General features: G+C 55.3%; 1 protein-coding gene across 1 annotated transcript; it reads left to right on the top strand.

The window, feature by feature from the left end:
- The first annotated feature begins 4,305 nt into the window (after window positions 1-4,305).
- Window positions 4,306-18,378, top strand: LOC119110820 (E3 ubiquitin-protein ligase ZNRF3). Its single transcript, XM_037234690.1, has 5 exons — window positions 4,306-4,423; window positions 13,376-13,504; window positions 14,411-14,485; window positions 15,220-15,480; window positions 18,133-18,378. The coding sequence occupies exons 1-5, from the start codon at window positions 4,316-4,318 to the stop codon at window positions 18,376-18,378; spliced, it is 819 nt and encodes a 272-aa protein (XP_037090585.1). The 5' UTR covers window positions 4,306-4,315.
- Window positions 18,379-21,140: the final 2,762 nt, after the last annotated feature.

Below are 21,140 nucleotides of genomic sequence, written 5' to 3'. Positions count from 1 at the left end.
CAACGAACACCCCTCGGGGAGGACTGCGGCTGCCCGGAGGTGGTCGTTTTCCGCTCGCGCTCGCCAGAATTCTGTACACGTACGCCGTTAGATGTTTGTCAACATCGTTTCCGTTCGAAATTATAAATTATGCGTACATTTGCGACTGCCAGGTACGATAATGTCGATTTGTCAGAGTTTGTTGATCATTTAACCCAAAAGCGTTTCTTCGTCTGATGTCGATACTTGTTTGCTTGCCGAGCTTGTGGCATTTGTTCGCGATACGAAATTACTTTGGACAAAGTCACAACCGTTTTCTTTATTCGGTGTTTGATGGCGATGGCGACAACTCAGAACACATCCGTAGCCAGTCTGCAGTATAGTGATACCGTCGGTAAACATGGACGGATGGAAATGTTATGGCCCATTTGTCGAGTTGTAGAATCAGTCTGGTGTGTTCATAGCCAAATAGTGGTTCCGTGATGACGGAACCGATGGCATTCATAGTGATAGCATTCGTTTTGATTACAACCTGTTTTTCATTGCATCTATACCCTGATGAAATGTTTTCCAGAAACCGTGTCATGCCTCTTGGCACAACACAAGGTACCAGAGCCGCATACGTGTGGCGACAACGACTTTGGAGGCTGCAGGCGGCTGCACTCTCGCTTACTGCAACAAAGCAACACCATCAATGCACCGCCGGTACCCGCCTTAGCGAGCGTTACCATTTCTGGACAAGAAGTCCGAAAAATTATAAGCTCTCTGGATGCGAACATATCCACGGGTCCCGACGAAATACATGTCAAATTACTCAAGCTGAACACGCTTCTCATGTCCAGACCATTAGCACAGTTGTTTAATAAATCATTAGCGTTAGGAATATATTTCGGTAAGTTCAAAGGAGCGGACAGTATGCCGGTATTTAGATACAAAGACTCGCCATCGGACTATTCCTGCTATCGACCAATAAGCGTCCTTTCGGCGCTCTCGACAGTTTTTGGAAAAACATTATATAGAATGTAGGCGATAAATTCACGAGAGCTCCGACTCCGAACTCAGGCAAATAAAGTAGGTACCGCAGAGCCACAGCACTCAACAGCAGCTATTATACTTCACGCACAACCTATACAAATCGTTCGGCACAGAACGCGACTTGACGGCAATATATCTCGGCATTTCTGAATACTTTGACAAAATTTGGCATGACGGTCTGCTGCACAAATGTCAACATGGCTGTGGAATCACAGGACGGCTTTAAAACTGGCTTAAGTCGTACTTACAAGACAGACGACGGAGGGTTCGAATACATGACACTTTTTCGATGACTCAAACCGTAAACGCCGGCTGCCCGCAGGGCTCCGTACTCGGAACTGTACTAACACTCATCTATCTTGAAGCATTCTCAAATCAAACACAGAATGATATTCTTTTCCTTGCTGACGACACCTCTCTGTACACCTTACACACAACGACCGACTTACGCGTGACCGAACGTCTGCTCCAACACGACTTTGACGAAATACACGAATATGGTCGGGAATGGACTATCACATTTAATACCACAAAACATCCTGGAGACATTCCCATATAAACGCAAGCACCGGCCACCAGCGCTTACATTTAGAGGCGACCCATTACCAGTCCACGACACACACACATACCTTGGTGTGAAATTTTCCAAGGATCTCCGCTACCAATACTTTAAGAAAACATGCCACAAAATGGTCAAAACACTCAGCCCTCTGTATCTGATAGCACATTGCATACCAAGGCCCATTCGCAATCAAATGTACAAAGTGTACACGAGACCTCTTGTTGACAACTGCGACGCCATCTACGACGGACACATCACAACACAGGACGCGATCAGACCTGAAACACTACAAAAGAGAGCCGCGGCACTGGTGACCGGGTCACTCTTCAGAACGCCATGCGACACACTGCGAGCTGAATCAGGATGGAACAGACCGACAACGGGGCGACATATACACCGACTGACACTCCATCACAAACTTAACGACGCCAAGCAATGTACACCGAACTACATGACAGTAGTCATGCCGTATACCTGCGTTCAACAGAAATCTCAGAAACGCAAGCACGCACACAACAACCAAAAGTTGTACATCATGGGGCCGCAAATAATTTTCGCAAAAGTTAGCAGGCGCTAGAATGTACTGCACGACAGCATACGACACCTCACCCAACCCGCCTTTAAAAAAACACTGCGAGTGGTTGGGACTGCCCGACCCAACCTATTACTGCACAGTACAATCAAAGGAAGGGAAAGAATGGTCATGTCTTGCCTGAATTCCATTTCTTTCTTGTTAAAAATAACCTCGTTGGCGTATCAGTGTATTTTCCTAATGTACCAAATTGAATGCACTCGTCATTTCGTCCTGTCGTGCCAAAAGTACATAGAGCAACGAAACGATGTTTGAAAACATATCTAGAATGCGGCGCATCGATGTTAGACACAAGTTACCCTCATATCAGCTACAAAGTCATTACATGGCGCAGGCCTAATCGACGGCGACTATTTCGTGATGGCTTGCCATTTCCAAAACTTTCTGCTCAAATCCAGACGATCTATCGACCCTTAGTGTTGTTAGTAATCTCCCTCACCTTACCTTATGGACGTGGCATTCCCGGTGAGGCGTGTGGTGGCTGACCATCCAGCCGAATTAAATAGCTGAGCGAGCTGCACGGTGGCGGCGGTCGCAGATAAGCATTTCTTTCGCGTGTTTCAGACAAGGTGTATCGATTTAAGCTCCTGCTCTTGCGCCTTCCTGATTTATGTTCGCTTTCCTTCGCATGTGTTGCTTAACCAATATGATTATGGTGACGATGGTGATGATGGTGAATACGTGGAAGGCCGCCGATCGATCAAGAGTGCCCAGGCATGTCAGCAGATTGTGCTCCCACAGCAGCGTGGGGCCCTACGAGAAATGCGAAGGGATCAATGCGGTGGCGATGCGGTGGCACCTGCGCGCGGAGACAGGGTACCTGTCTCACAAGCTTTGCCGAGTTTTACATTATATTTTCTACCTGTCACGGAAACAAAGTTTTCAAATGCACGATTGCCCTCCCCAACATCCGACCCGTGTAGAAGCCTCTAAAAAGGTATTAAACTATCTCAAACACTGCGAATTTGGAAGGTGTCGTGAACCACTCCGACATTCACCGTGCTGCACGGTATCAAGTGTGGCATATCACAGCCATTTCAAACAATCAATCCATCTGCTAGAGCATTGTTCGCGGGATCAACTCCTCCCTCCAGCGCCAGCCCGCCGACGAGTGCGCCGATCGTACGCCGGCTCTCGCGTCCTGGCGCATGCGTCACCCGCCCGCGGTGCTGCCACCTGTGATCGGAGCGGTGAACTAGCCCGTCGTCAGTTGGTTTATTTTGGTCGGCGCTGGCGGTGGCCGACGGAAAGTTGGCCGTGCGGGCCGACAAAATAGTTGTGCCATCGCAGTGTTTGTTTAAAGAGTGCTTGCCCCGGCGGCGGCGGTGCCGGCGGCGCCGCGGACAGACGGGCTCCGCTGGCGTCAGACGCCAGGCCGCTGGCGCGTGCTGTGCTTCCCACCGTGGTCCGCCCCGCCGGCGCGATCTTCAGAAGACGCCAGCGTGAGGCTGCCCCCTTGACGGCAGTTGTGTGCTGGCGCGGCTCATAGTGCGGACGACTCCGTCGGCGCCGGCACAGGTGTGCGTCGGTCCGCGGTCCGGGCGTCCCGCGGCGGGGGCCCGCGGCGTTCACTAAGGTGCCGCTCGTGCCCGCCTGCTGCCGAGTAACCGTGCTGCGCGCCGGCGACCTTGCCACAGCTGAGGGAGTCAGCTGTGGCGTCACCCCGCGGGGCGCACAGCGGCTGCCCGGCCACATGCCGCAAGGAGGCTTGTGACCCTCGCGCGCTGCGACCGTCGCCAGGTCACCGCCGGCCGGCGCGGAGGGCGCAGATCGGAGCAGCGCGGGCGGCGCCGCGGCCCGCCGGCGCGCTCCGGGTCGCTCCCCGCTGGCACGCGACGCCCATGCCGCCGCCGACGCCGCGGACGCCGAGTGAGCTCCGCAGTGAGGCAGCGACCGCGGCCCCGCCGCCCAGACAGAGCCGGCGGCCGCGCGGGCGCCGCTCATCGATTCCCCTCAGGGCACAAGAGCGCGGCTTCGGGGACGGGCCCGGCCGCCGCCAACGCCGCTGAGCCGCCCGGCCGGCCTCACCTGTCGCCAGCCGCGTCCCGGCCCAGCCAACCGGCGCACCGGGCGGCGCGATGACGCCCGGCGCGCTGTCGGCCGCCGGCCTGCTCCTGGTCCTGACCTGGGCGGCGGCCGAGGAGGCCATGGTGACCCTGACCGTGCGCGGCCAGGGGGTGACCAGCATTGACCACCTGCGTGCGCTCTACCTGCCCATGGCGCCCGTGCTGGAGGTGGAGGGAGTCGTGATAGCGGTACGTATGACCGATGGCCATTTGCGGAGCCGCTGCACTGCCATGGGAACAGAACGGCTGGGCGCTGGCCAGTCGATGACAGGCGACCATACCCTATACTGGCGTCACGGAAGGCTTGTAGTTTTCTGGGAATAGGTATCGATCAGTGACGCGGCATGTGAATCAGAGGCGTGGGGTTCAGTGGACGTAATCAAAATTCCTGGGAACGCGTTCTGTGCAAATCACGTGTCGAGGTCTTCCCGACTTTGTGGCTGCGATGGGCCACATGGTCTTCACATTTCACTGCAAGCATCGGTTGCTTTTAAAATTCGATGTCTTGTTTTATTGAGTTGACTCAAGATCTGCGGTCATAAAGTGGAAGGTGTAATGGGGAGCGTGGTGAAGATTATACCAGATGCGATTCAAAAAATGTCAGAGGTGCACATTTCGGCAGTAGAATAAAAGTGCAAAACAGTTCAGGATCGGGACGAGCTAAAAATGTAAAGCTTAACACGAGCCGCAATGATGGACACAGTATCGGCTTACCGTCTTCGTGGAATAGCTGCCCGAGCTGTTGCATTATGTACAATTTTTGCATCAAGCCGACCAATATCTGAAAGGTTTCAGGCTAAGAATACGTGTGTTGAGCTACGCATTTGTGGTGAAGCATATCCTGCATGTAATGTGATATGCAGCTGTCAAATCGCAAGAGAAGCCCAAGTGTTGCGCGAGGCGTCATGCGGGCATCCCATGCAATTTGAAAACCACGGACGATTGAGGCGTTCCATTTCGCACCATATGACATCTGACTCACGTGCATCTGGATCCGCACAGCCATATATCCATCACTCGCATTCTTTCGCAGTGATGTGTGGACTCACAGCCTCCAAATCGGTTCGTGAAGCGCTCAGCAAGCGGGAGTCAGCTCACCCCGGTATAACGAGTACGGGGTATCCTGACCAAGAGTCACGTTAATCCCACAAATGTTTATGAATGGAATAATGGTGCGAATGCGTGAATTACGTACCGTCACTTGATAAAGCTCTCTTTGGAAATTGAACCAGATGATAATCTCAAAGGGATCGTCTTCCGTAGGTGAATCTAAATGAAAGGCTAACAGCTGAGATGATAATCTGTCGGCATTTTTTAGTCTGTCACCAGGACACCAGCCACCATGGTGTGGTCAGCGGGCAGCAAAGCTTTCACTGCACATATCTTCACGTATGTAGTTCCAACTGTACGTCTGTCTTCAGGCAGGCTGCCACTGTAGGTCTGGTCTCAGGACGCCAAAGTCCAGTAATGATCTGGAGTTAAAACACTGGCTATGGGTATCAGTTTGCTATTGGGATGTGAGCTACAACTGTAGGTGGGTAGTCCGGGGAGCAGCCAGCGCCCTACCAACCCACCTATATGTCGAGCAGCCAGCACCCCGCCGACCTGCCTATATGTCGAGCAGCCAGCACCCTGCCGGTCTACCTATATGTCGGGCAGCCAGCACCCTGCCGACCTACCTAAATATCGGGCAGCCAGCACCCTGCCGACCTGCCTATATGTCGGGCAGCCAGCACCCTGCCGACCTACCTAAATATCGGGCAGCCAGCACCCTGCCGACCTACCTATATGTCGGGCAGCCAGCACCCTGCCGACCTACCTAAATATCGGGCAGCCAGCACCCTGCCGACCTACCGAAACGTCGGGCAGCCAGCACCCTGCCGACCTACCTACATGTCGAGTAGCCAATACTCCGCCGGCCAACCTATATGTCGAGCAGCCAACACCCCGCCGACCTACCTATATGTCAAACAGCCACCACCTTACCGACCTACCTATATGTTGAGCAGCCAGCACCCTGCCAACCTACCTATCTGTCGGGCAGCCAGCACCCTGCCAACCTACCTATCTGTCGGGCAGCCAGCACCCTGCCGACCTACCGATATGTCGAGCAGCCACCACCCTGCCGACTTACCTATATGCCGGCCGTCAGGGAACCAGCTGTCAATAAAGGCAGTGCTCTAAGGAAGCCGCCGTCACCTGTAAGCGCAAAACCGAAACTGTGTGTCAACAATGTATCCCATGAGTGCGATGCCAAATCCCCAAAAGATGACGAGGCGCGCCTCGCGTCTCTGCTTTCTCTACTTTACCCCTTTGGCTGAAACCATTTGTTGACGCAGCCACCATAGTAGGTATGTAGTACGTGCAGCATGCACCGAGTAGTATCAGCAATGGGGGATGATATATGCCAGCCTTCATTCCCGGGGGAGAGCAACATACGAACCAGAGGCTTCTGTACTACAGCGGTGGCGGCGCCTTGCGCGCAGCACCAACCAAGTAATGTTTCAGCTTGGTGCGGCCGGCATGCTCGCCGCCCGGAAACCGCAAGAGCTCCCCGAGAAATATATAATGTTTCTAGCTTTATGGACCACAATCCCCCGCCCTCCCACACCATGCGACCGTAGGTATCTTCCAGGTTGAAATTGCTTTAGTCTTCGCCTCGCAGCAGCATGTGCGGAAATGAACGGCGCAAGTTAGGTGGCGGACCACGGCTGGCGGCAGATACGACGCAGGTCACGTAGCCGTGACCCGTGCCGTCACACGCCGCCCACGGCGGTCCGCGGCTTCGGGAGGCTCCACCGCAGCACGACGCTATCCCGGCCACAATAGGCACGACGGCAGGCCGCGCGTGTACGGCCGGCGTGCCGCGGCATAGCGGGCGGCCAGCTAACAGCGGCGGAGGGGGAGGGGGCTCCTCGCCATCCTGGTGAACCTATGATGCGCTGTCGCCCCAAGTCTCCACCTAATCTGTTGACGGCTGGGGCGTGCGTGGGCAGCACGGCGCCGTGTTTACCGCCGGCCGAGAAGCGTTGGCGCGGTCCGTGCCCGTCTGCGAGGCGCAGCGACACGGCCCCTGGCCTGCAGCTCGTGCGGTCGATGGCCGGGGTCCCCAGACAGCGATCGCTCGCGGGAGCTCCGACCTGGCGCCTCTCCGCCCCCGCTCCGTTCGCGGCAGGAGCGCCAGGTGCGCCAGCGCCGCAGGCCGGGAGCCGAGCCCGACCAACGCACCGCAGGGCGCGCGGGTCGATCGCATGGAATGCTGCAATCAACTCGGGGCTCAATCGCTGGCGCGACGCTTAATTCCAGGCCTCGCGGCTGGGACATTGCAGACGGCTTGTTTGCTGTCAGCGTGCTGGGACAGCGCTGGGCCCCGTCACAACATGGCCGCTCAGACGATCACGTGCAATTGGAAATCCAATGGACAGTGCAGCCACGTCAGCCACTGACCTACCAATAGGTGAATATTTTCAACGAGCTCCTAGCCGGTGCGACTAGCTCTATCCTGCACGTATTGCAGGCGACGAGCCCCATCCATTGCCTCTGGGTTCAACGCCGGGGCGTTCTGGCGCCCTTGGCGACACCAGTCCCTCGGGAGAGAGCCCGGTGACTACTTCATCTGGTGCCCCGCTGACGCCGCTCACTCGGGAGAGAGCCCGGTGACTACTTCATCTGGTGCCCCGCTGACGCCGCTCCCTCGGGAGAGAGCCTGGTGACTGCTTCATCTGGTGCCCCGCTGACGCCGCTCACTCGGGAGAGAGCCCGGTGACTGCTTCATCTGGTGCCCCGCTGACGCCGCTCCCTCGGGAGAGAGCCTGGTGACTGCTTCATCTGGTGCCCCGCTGACGCCGCTCCCTCGGGAGAGAGCCTGGTGACTGCTTCATCTGGTGCCCCGCTGACGCCGCTCACTCGAGACAGCCCGGTGACCAATTCACCTGGCATCGCTGCTAACACCGGTCCCCCGGAACAGTCTGGCGACTACCTCGCACCTTCCAAAGATGCCTGCGCCCCGTCACCAACGAACAAACCCAGCAGCGTCGGCCAGCAGCCAGCAAGATGTCGCGCTGTGAGGGAGAGGCTGCAACAGTCGCCTCGCTAGCCCAGCGCGAGCACACCGCCCGTAGCCCACCCTCTCCAAACACAGCCGCTGGCGTGCGCCGGTCAGAGCGGCGGCTGCTGGGGGCCCCCGGCTGCCCCCCCCCCCCCCCCCTCCTGACGGACGCGGCCTGATTCGGCTGGCGGGCGCGCTGCAAGGCGCTGCTAACTGACGCCGGGGAGCGGGCATGTGCGTTCGCGATCTGTCGGACAGCGTTCGCCAGGAGCGGCGGCCAGTAGACAGGACATCGCGCCGCTCCACTGAACGCTGACTGGCTGGAGGCTGTGAGGGGGGCTGATTTTTGGATGGACTCGGATATCCGCCCTCGCTCTGAACGCTGGCTGGCTGGAGGCTGTGAGGGGGCTGATTTTTGGATGGACTCGGACGTCCGCCCTCCCTCTGAACGTTGGCTGGCTGGAGGCTGTGAGGGGGGCCGATTTTTGGATGGACTCAGACACCTGACCTCCCTCTGCCCAACGCGTCGGCACGATCCGTCATTGCTCTGCTGGTGGAGACAAAATTGCAAGACATCCGAGACCCCTGACGCTGCTGATCGGAATATCCTACAGCCATGGGACAGGGCTTTCTGCGCGAATGCAATTCATGCCGTATTTTTAGCGATTAAGCAAGGTTAATACTAAAAAATCACCATATTGCAGGGGAATCTTGGTGTGTGACGTGATTGTGGGCCCGCATTCTTAAGCTTCGAGCGATGTTACACACAACCAGCCTCTCACTGATCCTTGGCCTCTTTACTGCTCCCTGAGGCGTACCTCGATATTTTCACTTTCTTCAGTGCTAGTGGTCTTAGATGATGGGGACATGTATATTATGGATGAAATGCATATTAATTAGATAAGCAGGGCCTCATACGACTGGAGAGCATCTTCACTAAATAGAGGAATTATGCTGTCTAGAGCGGTCTTTTCCACTCAAAAGTATACGAAAAGTTATAAGTTAGCTTATTTAATCACATTTCATGCTTGCTTCAATGTCTTCAAATGTGGTACATTTCCTCAAAATGCCTAGACCAGTAACGGAGGACCCAGGCTTTCCAGCAGTATGGAACCCCGCCCTTTAGAGCTTCCGTATCATAAGGCATCCTTCATCAAGCAATTGAACGATCAATTGCACAAAAGAAGCGTCAAACGAACACGTGATGTAAGCACGCACACTGTAATAACGGGCATATGCCGCTGACGTCATGTGCTGAAAGCAATTCAGAGAAGATGTCAGGCAGCCATTATGGCCTGTAACCAGTGGCGCTTGTAGCAATAAGCACCCCAAGAGGCATCGAGTGTTTTTTTATGTATTCAACGACTGCTTAACACGAGTATTTTAGTTTCACCGGTATCTCGTAGTATACTGAACGCTAGTTCTTTATAGCGTAAGAACTCATTAGGCGCTTGCCACCTTTATCACCAATATCTAGCATGCTTTCATGAGCCCTGCTGGTCTTGAAGGTCTCTGACTGCGGGCGAGACTGTAACCGAGTAAGTATTGCTGAAACCACGACATAATTTTGAAGGAAAGCAGGCTGACCTGACCCGGTCGTTCCGCTGAAGGCAGCACCTTTGCAACTACTGATCTCAGCTCCAGCAGCTGCCGGTGACAAACACAGTTTTGAAAACGTCGATCTGTGTAATCTTTAAGGCATATCCAAACGGCCCGTTTGATGAAACATGACATTCCTGTCATATTCCAATGTGAGCTGAACTGAGCCTGTAGACCCTATTCGGTTAACAGCAAGATGCCTCTTGCGAAATGGGACCAGGGAGCTGGGAACAGTTGCAGGCGCTACCATTGTTCAAATTACACTGCAATATGAGAGAATCGAACTAATCTTTTTTGCGACCCATGCCAATAGGTCTTGACGATACGTTGGACCATTCTGCGTAATCTAGTTTGCACGCGGAGGTTCGCTGATGTAGGCCCATGTTTCCATTCACCGTTTCTTCACCTACAAAGCTCACTGACGGGCTTACATGTGGCATTGTTCTGAAATTGGCCAGCTGTGGTTCAGACAATGCGCATTCATTTTAGTTACGAAGTTATTGGATGCATATTCAAGTGCGTTTTTAGCGGCTGTAACTTGTGTGAACGACGTGTGTGAACGAACGAAGTGTGTGAACGAAGTATAATGGTAAATTAATTTTCATAGTTTGAGCGAATATTGAACTGAACCCCCCCTTCGGTGTAGTTTTTACGGTCAAAACTTCTCCGGCGTAAGCCACAGGTCGTGACGTTTGTGACTGGATCTCAGAAAGACGACATTGGCCGTCACTTGGTCGATTACCGGCATGGCGATGGCGTTAAACGTGGCTGACGTCACTTCATGATTCGTAGACCGCACATTTACCTAGGCTGCACACTTTACAGCTAGTTTCACGTCGTCAACTGCTCCGATTCTCATGGTCCGGCATCAATCTTTGAAAACCTTCGACCCGCAATGTCCGCTGCTACCGCCCGCTCTGTCGCCCGCCAAACGATACTGATTAAATGTCAGGATCAGTGACTCCGTTCCTCCAGGATCAGTGAGTTCATGCTGCCGGGATCAGTGACTCCGTGCTGCCGGCATAGAACTGAGCCTCCACTCGTGCTCTTCAGGCTTTTCGCGATTGAGAACTTTCAATATTCATGCTATATACGTTATATACGTTATTCACGTATATGGAAAACGTTTGTGATTTCATAATGTTTCTGCAAGCCCAAAGTGATTAAACAGCTTGCATGCAAACACCCTAGCAATATTGCAACTCGGCTTTCTTAGCATTATACCACTTGCCACTGATCAGCACAGAGAGCGGGGGGCGGGGGGGGGGGGGGGGGGGCGGGGGATGCGGCACGAGCAGCGGTTGCAGACACAAGTCCTTGAAAAACATGGGTGACCAGTGGACGTTAAGGCAGGGACGGACTGCGCCCTCCCTAGTAGTTGCAAGGATTTGTGGCAGATTCGGACGCCAGTACAGCTACAGGAGCGGCATCAAATGCACGGTGTAGGCAAATTTGCTGTCCTCAAATCACTGCGCTATTTCAGGATTCTCCAATTAAGCGCGGCATCAGTTATCGACTGGAAGGCAGGCAATGAAGCTGTTTTTAAAGCCGACCGCTAGTGCTATTCGCTGTAATCTAAGCCGTGGAACGAAACATGGAAACCAGTCAGGCGTTCACCTAGTCTGCTGTTACCAATATCTGCTCAAAATGTTCGCGTGTTGTAGAAACTATTTTGTCGTAGTCACCGAACACGTATACTACGGATGTGTTTGAATAAAATGCCGGACATGGCCGGGCCCCACGCCAACCATCTCTCGACATGTGTGGCTAATGCACTGCGAGCAAACGCCGCATGGGTGACATTCTTTGCACGCTTAACTCCATGAAAGACGAGTGGTCTAATACGGTGGTGACAGCCAGTTGCATGGCTAAAATAGCTTTGATTGCTATGGCGTTGCCTGTCCTGCGTCGCATGTCGCATCTTACTGGAATATATAAAGGGAATTTCTTAAGCGAACCAGGCTCCCGACGTTGGCAGTTGTTCAGATCATCAGGTGTCCCAGGAGCAGCAAAGGACACTTACACGATCAAGCCATCCGCCGGTACGCTTACTGGTTTTCGAGATACGTAACGTAGCGTTTTCGGGATACGTAACGATACGTAACGTACCGCTTGATACAGGCTTCTGGTGAACGGTATCTGTGCTGCATATCAGTGTAACCTGGAACTGATGTCATCCAGCTTTGCATGACTTAACCTCGGTGTCTCGGTGTGAGCACTGTGTCACATCTGCTAAGGTCAGCAGTGTTTATCTGCAAGATAAGCTATGGTGTAACCTCCAAGTCAAAAGTCCGTACCTGCGATATAATCCCTGTGCCTCTCAGGTCGCCAGTCGGTAGCTGTGACCTGACCTGTATCTCCTCCCTCAGGTCAGCAGTCAGTGCCAGTGACCTGACCTAAGTCTCCTTCCTTACGTCAGCAGTCTATACCTGTGATCTGACCGTTGTTTGTATTTCCTGCCTCAGGTGAGCAGTCTGTACCTGTAACCTGATGTATCTCGTGCCTCCAGTGAACAGTCTTTGTCTGCGACCTGACCTGTATCCCCTTGCTCGGGTCAGTATTCTGCACCTTTGACCTGACCTATATCTCCTGCCTCAGGTCAGCAGTCTGTACCTGTGATCTGATCTATGTCTCCTGCCTCAGGTCGGCAGTCTGCACCTGTGACCTTATCTGTGTCTCCTGCCTCAGGTCGGCAGTCTGCACCTGTGATCTGATCTATGTCTCCTGTCTCAGGTCGGCAGTCTGCACCTGTGACGTGACCTGTACCTCCCGTCTCAGGTCGGCAGTCTGCACCTTTGACCTGACCTGTATCTCCTGCCTCATATCGTCAGTCTGTACCTCTGACCTGACCTGTGTCTCCTGCCCCAGGTCAGTCTGTACCTGTGACCTGACCTGTGTCTCCTGCCTCAGGTCGGCAGTCTGCACCTGTGACGTGACCTGTGGCTCCCATCTCAGGTCGATAGTCTGCACCTTTGACCTGACCTGTGTCTTCTGCGTCATGTCAGCAGTCTGCACCTGTGACCTGATCTGTGTCTCCTGCCTCAGGTCGGCAGTCTGCACCCGTGACGTGACCTGTGCCTCCTGTCTCAGGTCGGCAGTCTGCACCTTTGACCTGACCTGTATCTCCTGCCTCATGTCTTTAGTCTGTACCTGTGACCTGACCTGTGCCCCCCGTCTCAGGTCAGCAGCCTGTACCTATGACCTAACCTGTGCCTCCCGTCTCAGGTCGGCAGTCTGCACCTTTGACCTGGCCTGTATCTCCTGCCTCAGGTCGGCAGTCTGCACCTGTGACCTGACCTGTATCTCCTGCCCCATGTCTTTAGTCTGTACCTGTGACCTGACCTGTGCCCCCGTCTCAGGTCAGCAGCCTGTACCTATGACCTAACCTGTGCCTCCCGTCTCAGGTCGGTAGTCTGCACCTTTGACCTGACCTGTATCTCCTGCCTCAGGTCGGCAGTCTGCACCTGTGACGTGACCTGCGCCTCCTGCCTCAGGTCAGCAGCCTGTACCTGTGCCGGACTCACGCGGATGGTGGTCAGATCCGGTCATTTCCATCGATTACGCTGGTGCACCTAGACGCTACGAAGCTCGAATCGCCCATGTGCTCATCAGCCCGGAGTCAGGTAATAGCCCATGTGCTCATCAGCCCGGAGTCAGGTAATAGCCCACGTGCTCACCAGCCCGGGGTCAGGCAATAGCTCATGTGCTCACCAGCCCGGGGGCAGGTGAGAGTGGTCCCACGAGCCGAACATTTTGGTCCTGATGAACGGAGCAGGGCAGAACAACAGTGTGTGTGGAGCCAGCTGATAACGGCTCTGAATTATGAACAGGAAGAACGGCAGCGGATGATGGCAATGGATGGCGAAAGGTACATCCGGCATACAGGGCTCATGTCGATCGAGCAAGTACGCACAAACACAGAAATTCTAAAGCAGCTCACGACTAAACGCCTCGTCGGGACCCTGCCTGCCGGAGGAAGCGAACAGCCATCACCTGTCACAGCGCGCGGGGGGGGGGGGGCTCTTCATGTGAGGAACTTCAGCCGACCATGGACAGATGTTTCATTCGTGTTTTCAAAACTGGCATAGGGTCGCAGAGTCCGGAATTTTGCAGTTACAGAACCAGCCCAGCTGGACCTGATCTCCAGGGGATTCGCCTCGGTTTATTTATACCGGGCGGGCCGCCGACACAGGTCATCCTCAGGGTACCGACACGTTGCTCTACTTGCACCAGCTCACCGGCAGAGGCTGTTGGAAATGCAGCTGGCGTGAAGTTGTTTTGCTCGTGTGAATGCCGATAACGATGGACGGTATGGTAGTCATTACCCTAGTGATCGTAGCGAGTGAGACACGTAGCTTCGCGTAAAAAGTGCTTCATGAATCGTTCAATCGAAAGAAGCTTTTCTCCCAGTCTTTCTTGTATCGTGAAACCCCTTCCCAGCTGCCATAGTGGTGCCCCAGTGCCTTCCATTTACTACTTCCGCCTTCTGTGTCGTATGTCTGTTGGACACACCCACTCTTGTTTTTTAGGCGCATAGTGCCTTCCAGCAAGGAGCAGCCGCCGTCATCTTCGACATAAGCAGTGCACCGGAAATGGCCAGCGAGGTGAGATGTCATAGACACTTGGCTACGCAGGTCAATGACCTGAATTAGACAGACCGCTGACACTACCAGACGGGTCACTGACCGCGGCTCGTTAGGTCAGACTGTGGTCTACATGACACTAACCCCGGTGCGGAGGGTCACTGACTTTAGGCAGACGGATCATTGACCCCAGTCCGGCAGGGTACTGTCCCAAGGACGGTTCCTTCGTGACTTTGTCAGCACATCGCCCTAATTAAAGCGGGGGTCACGGCAGCATTACTTTCGTTTGGTTGTTCTGCGGGCCTGGCAGCCGGTGGTGATAGCATGCCGTCACGTTCAACATCGCCGAGAGCGCATTACATGCACGCCACCGGGCTAGGACCGGGCGCCGGCTACTCGTCGTGTTTGATGTTGCTACCAAAGCCACGGCACTGGAACTGTTCAATCGCCGTTGCGAAACTGACCGCGACGGCCGGTGGATCAGTTCCCGGAACTGGCGGCCGTCGGCCAGGGCGGGGCGTCTGATGTGGGGGCTTCGCCTGCCGCCGCGGCCGCCGGAGCAGCGCCTTCAGCCTGCGGCGGCCGCGCGCCTCCACAGGTGCCCGGCAGCACCAGCGCCCTGCAGGGAACCTCGATCCTTCCCGGGCACCGTTGTAGCCGCGTCAATCGATGTGAACAGCCGCCGCCGCCGGCGGTTTCCGATAAGTCGCGGCCGGGGTCATCAGCCAGCCGCTGACCGCCGCTGCCCGCTGCAGCTGTTCACCGGGCAGCGGCAGCCGCAGCTGCCCCGGCCCGTGCTCGTCATGGCCGACCCGGACGTGCAGAGGCTGGCCGATGCCATGCGGCCCGAGGTCAACATCAGCGCCCGGGTCACGCGCAACCGGCGCCACGGTCAGCCCAGCGCGCCGGCGCCCGCCTTCACATACTTCGACATCGCGCTCTTTGTCGTGTTCTTCCTGCTCATCTGCCTGCTGAGCGGCGTGGTGCTGTACAAGATCCGCAACCGGCGACAGCGGGTGAGTTGGCCGCCCCGGGGGCGGACCAGGGGTCGGGTCCTAGCAGGGGTGGAGTCTAGCGCCGCGTGTGGCAGCGACAGATGCAGGGTGTCGGTAGGGGGCACCCCAAAGGCGAAGCTAGGGGTCGGGTTTGGCAGGGGCGGAGTACAGGGCCGCGTGTAGCAGCGATAGATGCAGGTTGTCGATAGTGGCCAGCCCCAGGAGCGGACCAAGGGTCGGGTCTGGCAGAGGCAGAGTCGAGGGCCGCGTGTGGCAGCGACAGATACGGAGTGTCGGCAGTGGCAGGAGGAGAGCCGTCCGACATACACGGGGAATACGGCGTTGTAGTGAAGATGGTCTGAAATATCTGTGTGGTAGTTTTAGTACAACGTTACAGCTAAACGCTATATGTTAAGGGTATGCAATTGCAGCACCAGGGATAGTAAGTACCCGCAAAATGCTAGCGATTTCCTGCTGAGACAATCAGGTAGCAGCGTTAGCCAGCGATGAACATATCGTGACGTTACATGACACACCAAAGGCTCTCGGCAAAATTGCCCACTAATCTGAATTTGCTCCACTGGAACGATGGATCGGTGCCAACAGATAGCTAAATGACAGCCGGACGATGACCGATGGTGTCGGCGAGCACATGTGCTTGGCAAGGACAATCGACTCGAAAAATATCGCTGTAGAACATTTGATAAGATTTCATGAAAATTTTACACCATGCTGACTGTATCCCACAAACCGTGTTCCTGGAAATTTTGCAGGTAAATAACCATTTAGCTTGTTAAGTAAGGTCCGTGTACGTCATCGACAACACCTCATTGGAGTCAGCTGTCCTGAAGGTGATAACCGTCAAACGGCTGCCAAAGGCGCCCTGTCCTCCATGGACCCGGTGGCCCCCATGCCAGCAGGAAGGTCGTGTTTCCGCGTAGATTTGAAAGGAGTAGCGCGCTGCACTCTGAGGCATGACACCTGGGGTCGGGATCTCCCCTTGGGAGCTGGCACGCCCGCTGCCCAGACTGCCATGACGCCGGCCAATTTGCCGGCACAAATGGCCTGGTTCGTTCTGGTTTTAGGACTAATGAATCATATTTAGGTCTCCGTGAAATAGTGTGACAAGTCATTTGGCTTTGTTTTAGTGCAATCATGTTGCCCCTTAACGTGAGTTCTGGGCCGGTAGAAAATGGCTCACATTCTTTTTAAGGTTATACCGCCCTGCCACACTTAGTGCACCTAATAATGTACAGTGCACACGGCGGACTATATTGCGAACATTGGACATCCGGAGGTGGCGGCCTCCATACCACCTTAAGTGATTTTTACCTTTTGATGATTGTGGAGTAGAATGCATTCACTGCAACTCGGGCCATGTTTAAACGGGTATCATAGTTTCCTTGTTAATGTGGTCAGGATAAGCATTAAATAACTAAAACCAGACAACATTATAACGAAGCAGTATTTTGCTACTCTTGGAATTTTCACCCGTGACATATAATCACTGGCTGTATAAGACAACCTAACAAATCAAGCGTGGAAAAATGCAAAATGAATAGCCGCAGTACTAGGAAATAACAATATAAAAGTGCTTCTACCCACATAATTTCACACAAAGTTAATGATAACACATTGTGAGAAACTATCCTAAGTTCCGTGCTAATTTCTGATCCATGTAAACATATCGCAAGAAGTTAAACATAACGGCCATTTGGTGGCATGAGTAGATCGGTAACCCTCTGGTTTCTCACATGAAATGGATTTTCAAATGGGTTCCGAAAATTTAAGATTTGAGGAAAATTAAGAGGCGTTGGTATGGGTAGGACGTTCACGAAATATTGGATAGATACTTCAAACAATGCCCCGCAATGTCATTGAACTTCTTTTAGGGATAACATTGACGTACTTTAATTCATACCATTTTTACAATCGTTAACGCAAAAGAGTCTTGGTTTAAATCCTTCTGAAACTGGTTCACTATTTAGAACTCAAGTGTCAGTAAAATGCAAGTAGGTGCGCAACGGGTGAATATAACTGATCAGGAATTACTAGCGGCTGGGTATGGACACACAACCCGACGCGCAGCGGCTGGGTATGGCACAGCTCCACATGTAGCGGTTGGGTATGGACACAGCCCCGCAGGTAGCGGCTGAGTATGGACACAGCCCCACAGGTAGCGGCTGGGTTGGGTACAGGGAATCCTACACATGAATTGTGTTCGGTCGTTCATTGAGTCAATTTCTCATTCATATGACAAATCAAACATTGCGCAAGACTTTATTAGGCCTACAATATTATTTGCGCTCGGTGTAGTGTGTTTCACTGACTCCTAGTGCCATCACTGACTCCTGATACTGTCACTGACTCCTAATGCCGTCACTGGCCTTTTGCGCCGTCACTGACCCCTAGTGCCATCAAAGCCTCTGGTGCCACTACTGGTCCCTAGCCCATTTCCGATCCTGGTGCCGTCATCCACCCTTGGTGCCGCCACCAACCTCTCATGCTGTCACTGATCCTTGGTGCCATCACAGACCACTGGTACCATTACTGACCCCTGATAACATCTTTGATCCCTGATGCTGTCACTGGACCCTGGTGCCATCACTGAACCCTGGTGACATCACTGACCCCTGGTGCCATCACTAGGCCCCTGTTGCCGTGCGTGTGCAGGACCCAGCGCTGCGGGTGGCCAAGTCGGTGCTGCACCAGATCCCGACGCGTCGGTACGGCGGCGGGGACGGCGTCGGGGGTGGGTGCCAGGCGGCGCGGCTGGGCCGATCCGGCTGCTGCTCCGGCTCCTCCCCCGAGCCTTCCGACGGCCACAAGCCGCGACTAGAGGAGCCCGAGGGCTGCACCATCTGCCTGGACGAGTATCGACCGGGCCAAGAGCTGCGCGTGCTGCCTTGTCGGCACTGAGTTCCACCGCGGCTGCGTCGACCCCTGGCTGGTCAGCCGGCGCACCTGTCCACTCTGCACGTACAACATTGTCGGTGGGTTTCCACGCGTCCTCTCTCGATGTACAGCATTGTATGTGTATAGCGTATGACATCTTATAATATCGCATATTGTGTTTCACATCGCATTGTATCACGTGCGGCATCATGCATATGACATCGCATAAGGTCGCGTGACTGAACTCATGACATCACGAGGGGTCAAAGCACATGGCTGACCGCTCTGTGCATTCAACCCTGTAGGCGGCAGAGAGTCCCTCTTCTTTGCATGGCTAGCGTTGGTATATTGACGGTAACGGTAATTGTCCGCTGTCTACCTGTCCATCCTCCATGGCTCCGCACACACCTTGGGTGCCTGTGGAAGGGAAGATCGGGGGTGGGGACTTGGGAACATGTCAGGGATTGTGTCAGCTGGCCATGACATGGCGTGGTGGCGGCCCGGCCATGAGTACCAGTGACTACGACCGGGGGGACTGGGGGCATGTCAGGGATTGTGTTCGCTGGCCATGACGTGGCGTGGTGGCGGCCCGGCCGGGTAGTACCAGTGACTACGACCGGGAGGACTGGGGGCATGTCAGGGATTGTGTCCGCTGGCCATGACATCGCTGGTGGCGGCCCGGCAATGAGTACCAGTGACTACGACCGGGGGGACTGGGGACATGTCAGGGATTGTGTCCGCTGGCCATGACATGACGTGGTGGCGGCTCGGCCAGAAATACCAGTGTCTACCATGAGCTGAATAGCTTTGTGATTACGCCGCAAGCTGTGAGACAAGCAGGCACTTGAGGCAGTTTGTCGTGAGGATGCACTCTTCTACGGGGAAGCCAGCTTCTAGAGAGGTCGGATCCGACCGCCCGGCCGTCGCTCGTCTTGAAGTGCCCAGTTCGTGCTGGAGGCCCGCGGGGCGCTGTCTGCTCCAGTCGGGGGAGGGCTCCGCACTCGAGACACTCCCGATTAGCCTTTAACGCTCTCGGAACTTTTGAAAGGTCGCCACCTCAAAGCGTCTCGGACAAACCGAGCCACTTTGTCGCGGCGGCATGGCGGGCCCACGCGCCGCGGCCGGTCCCGGCGCGAGCCGAGCTGCGGTCCCCGATCCGGGGTCTCACCAGGTGGGACCTCCCAGCGCTCGTGCAGGAGTCGGCGCCCCGACAGACAGCGGGACGTTGGCTCCGACGGCACCGTCGATCCCCGGCGACAAGCTCCGAGTGCGAACGGTTCTCTCTCCTCTAGAGTTCAGTCGCTTCCGAGAATGTCCCTTGAACGCCCAACGTTGGAATGAAGTCAAGTTTCTGGACTCCGAGAACAGACTTACTTGAACTTCATTAGCCGGTCGTAATCAGTTGGCCAAGGACGAAGAGTTCATAGATGTGACCTGCATGATGAGTTACCTTAAACCAAAGGTGGAGAATACTGATAGTTGGTGTGGAAATGCCTTTGAAGCAAACGTTTTCCGTGACAAATCAGAATTGTGGTTGTTATCGAACAACTAGCTAATGTGCTGCCACACCTGATATGCCGTACTTTTCACCTATGCTCAAAAAGTATGCACCTTTCGCTATGTCCACAGAATTATATAGTTGGGTGGCTTTGGAAATACAATATATCACTTACAATTGCCTGCCGCGGAGAGTAAGGCATGTGAACGAATCCAGGAGGCGGATAGTGATTAACATCTATTTTAGATTCCTCAGTGATGGTCCAAGGTTCTAAGTACTACCGCCACAAGATATGGTCATGCGTAGCTTGTCGCTGCGTAGGGTGGGACCGAAATGACCTCCCAAGACCGTACGCTTTCTTGCAAGCACGGGAGCGTTGTTGCTGGACTGTGCCGCTACAGTCCAAGTTCAAGTAGTCTCTTGTTCGCTTCTTAACCATGCTTCGCCCGCTGTGCGATTCGAACTGCCCTGTTCTCGTGCACCTTCCCCGCTCTCTTCAGCGTGCGTTGACAGACCGGTGTCAGCTGCACCTCCGTCCAGCTGATCCTCGCTTCCGCCGACAGACCGGTGCCGAGCGTCTGACTTGTGCCCGCCGCCGCCGCCGGCCGACCGTCGCAGCCCGTCGGTGACGACGGCCCGCGTGCCGCGGCCGGCCGCGCCGCTGTACCGGCCGCCGGCCGTCTGTCGCACGCCGGAGCCGGCGCCGGCGCGCGCGCCGTACCGCAGTACCACGCGCTGTACCGCGACCAGTGCCTGCCGGGCGCGGCGGCCGGCCCTCGTGCGCGTGCCGGCCTCACCTGCGCTGCGCGGCCGGCCCTACAGCATGTACGAGCCGGCGGAGAGCGAGCGCGGGGGCCGGCCACGCTGCCTGTACCGGCCCGGCGGCTGGACCACCCTGCGGCCGGAGGAGCGGCCCGCCGGCCGGCCGCTCTCCTACCATCGGGACGAGCGCGCCGGCCTGCCGCCGCCCGGCCGCTCCTACTTCGTACCAGCCGGACGGAAGACCGTACCTGCCGGACGCTGGCCGTCAGCCCAGCTACGTCATCCTGCGCACGGTTGTACCCTGAGTACGGCGCCGGCCCCCGCCTGGAAACGTGCACGGTCATTCCGTGCCAGCGGAGGGCGCAGGCGCCGCCCGAACAGGTGAGCGAGCGCGGCGGTGATTGCCGGTCCGGAAATATTACGCCTCGGGGAGCCGGTGGCGTCTCGTTGGCCACCGCTAGAGACGACTTCAGGGACGGTTGCAGGCAACGAGGCCGGAACCAGCAGCATTCCCCACCGGTGGGCG

Source organism: Pollicipes pollicipes, unplaced genomic scaffold, assembly GCF_011947565.3.
Source record: "Pollicipes pollicipes isolate AB1234 unplaced genomic scaffold, Ppol_2.1 Scaffold_7237;HRSCAF=8634_pilon_pilon_pilon, whole genome shotgun sequence".
In the NCBI taxonomy this organism is placed as follows: Eukaryota; Metazoa; Arthropoda; class Thecostraca; order Pollicipedomorpha; family Pollicipedidae; genus Pollicipes; species Pollicipes pollicipes.
This window is presented reverse-complemented; position numbering and strand designations above follow the sequence as displayed.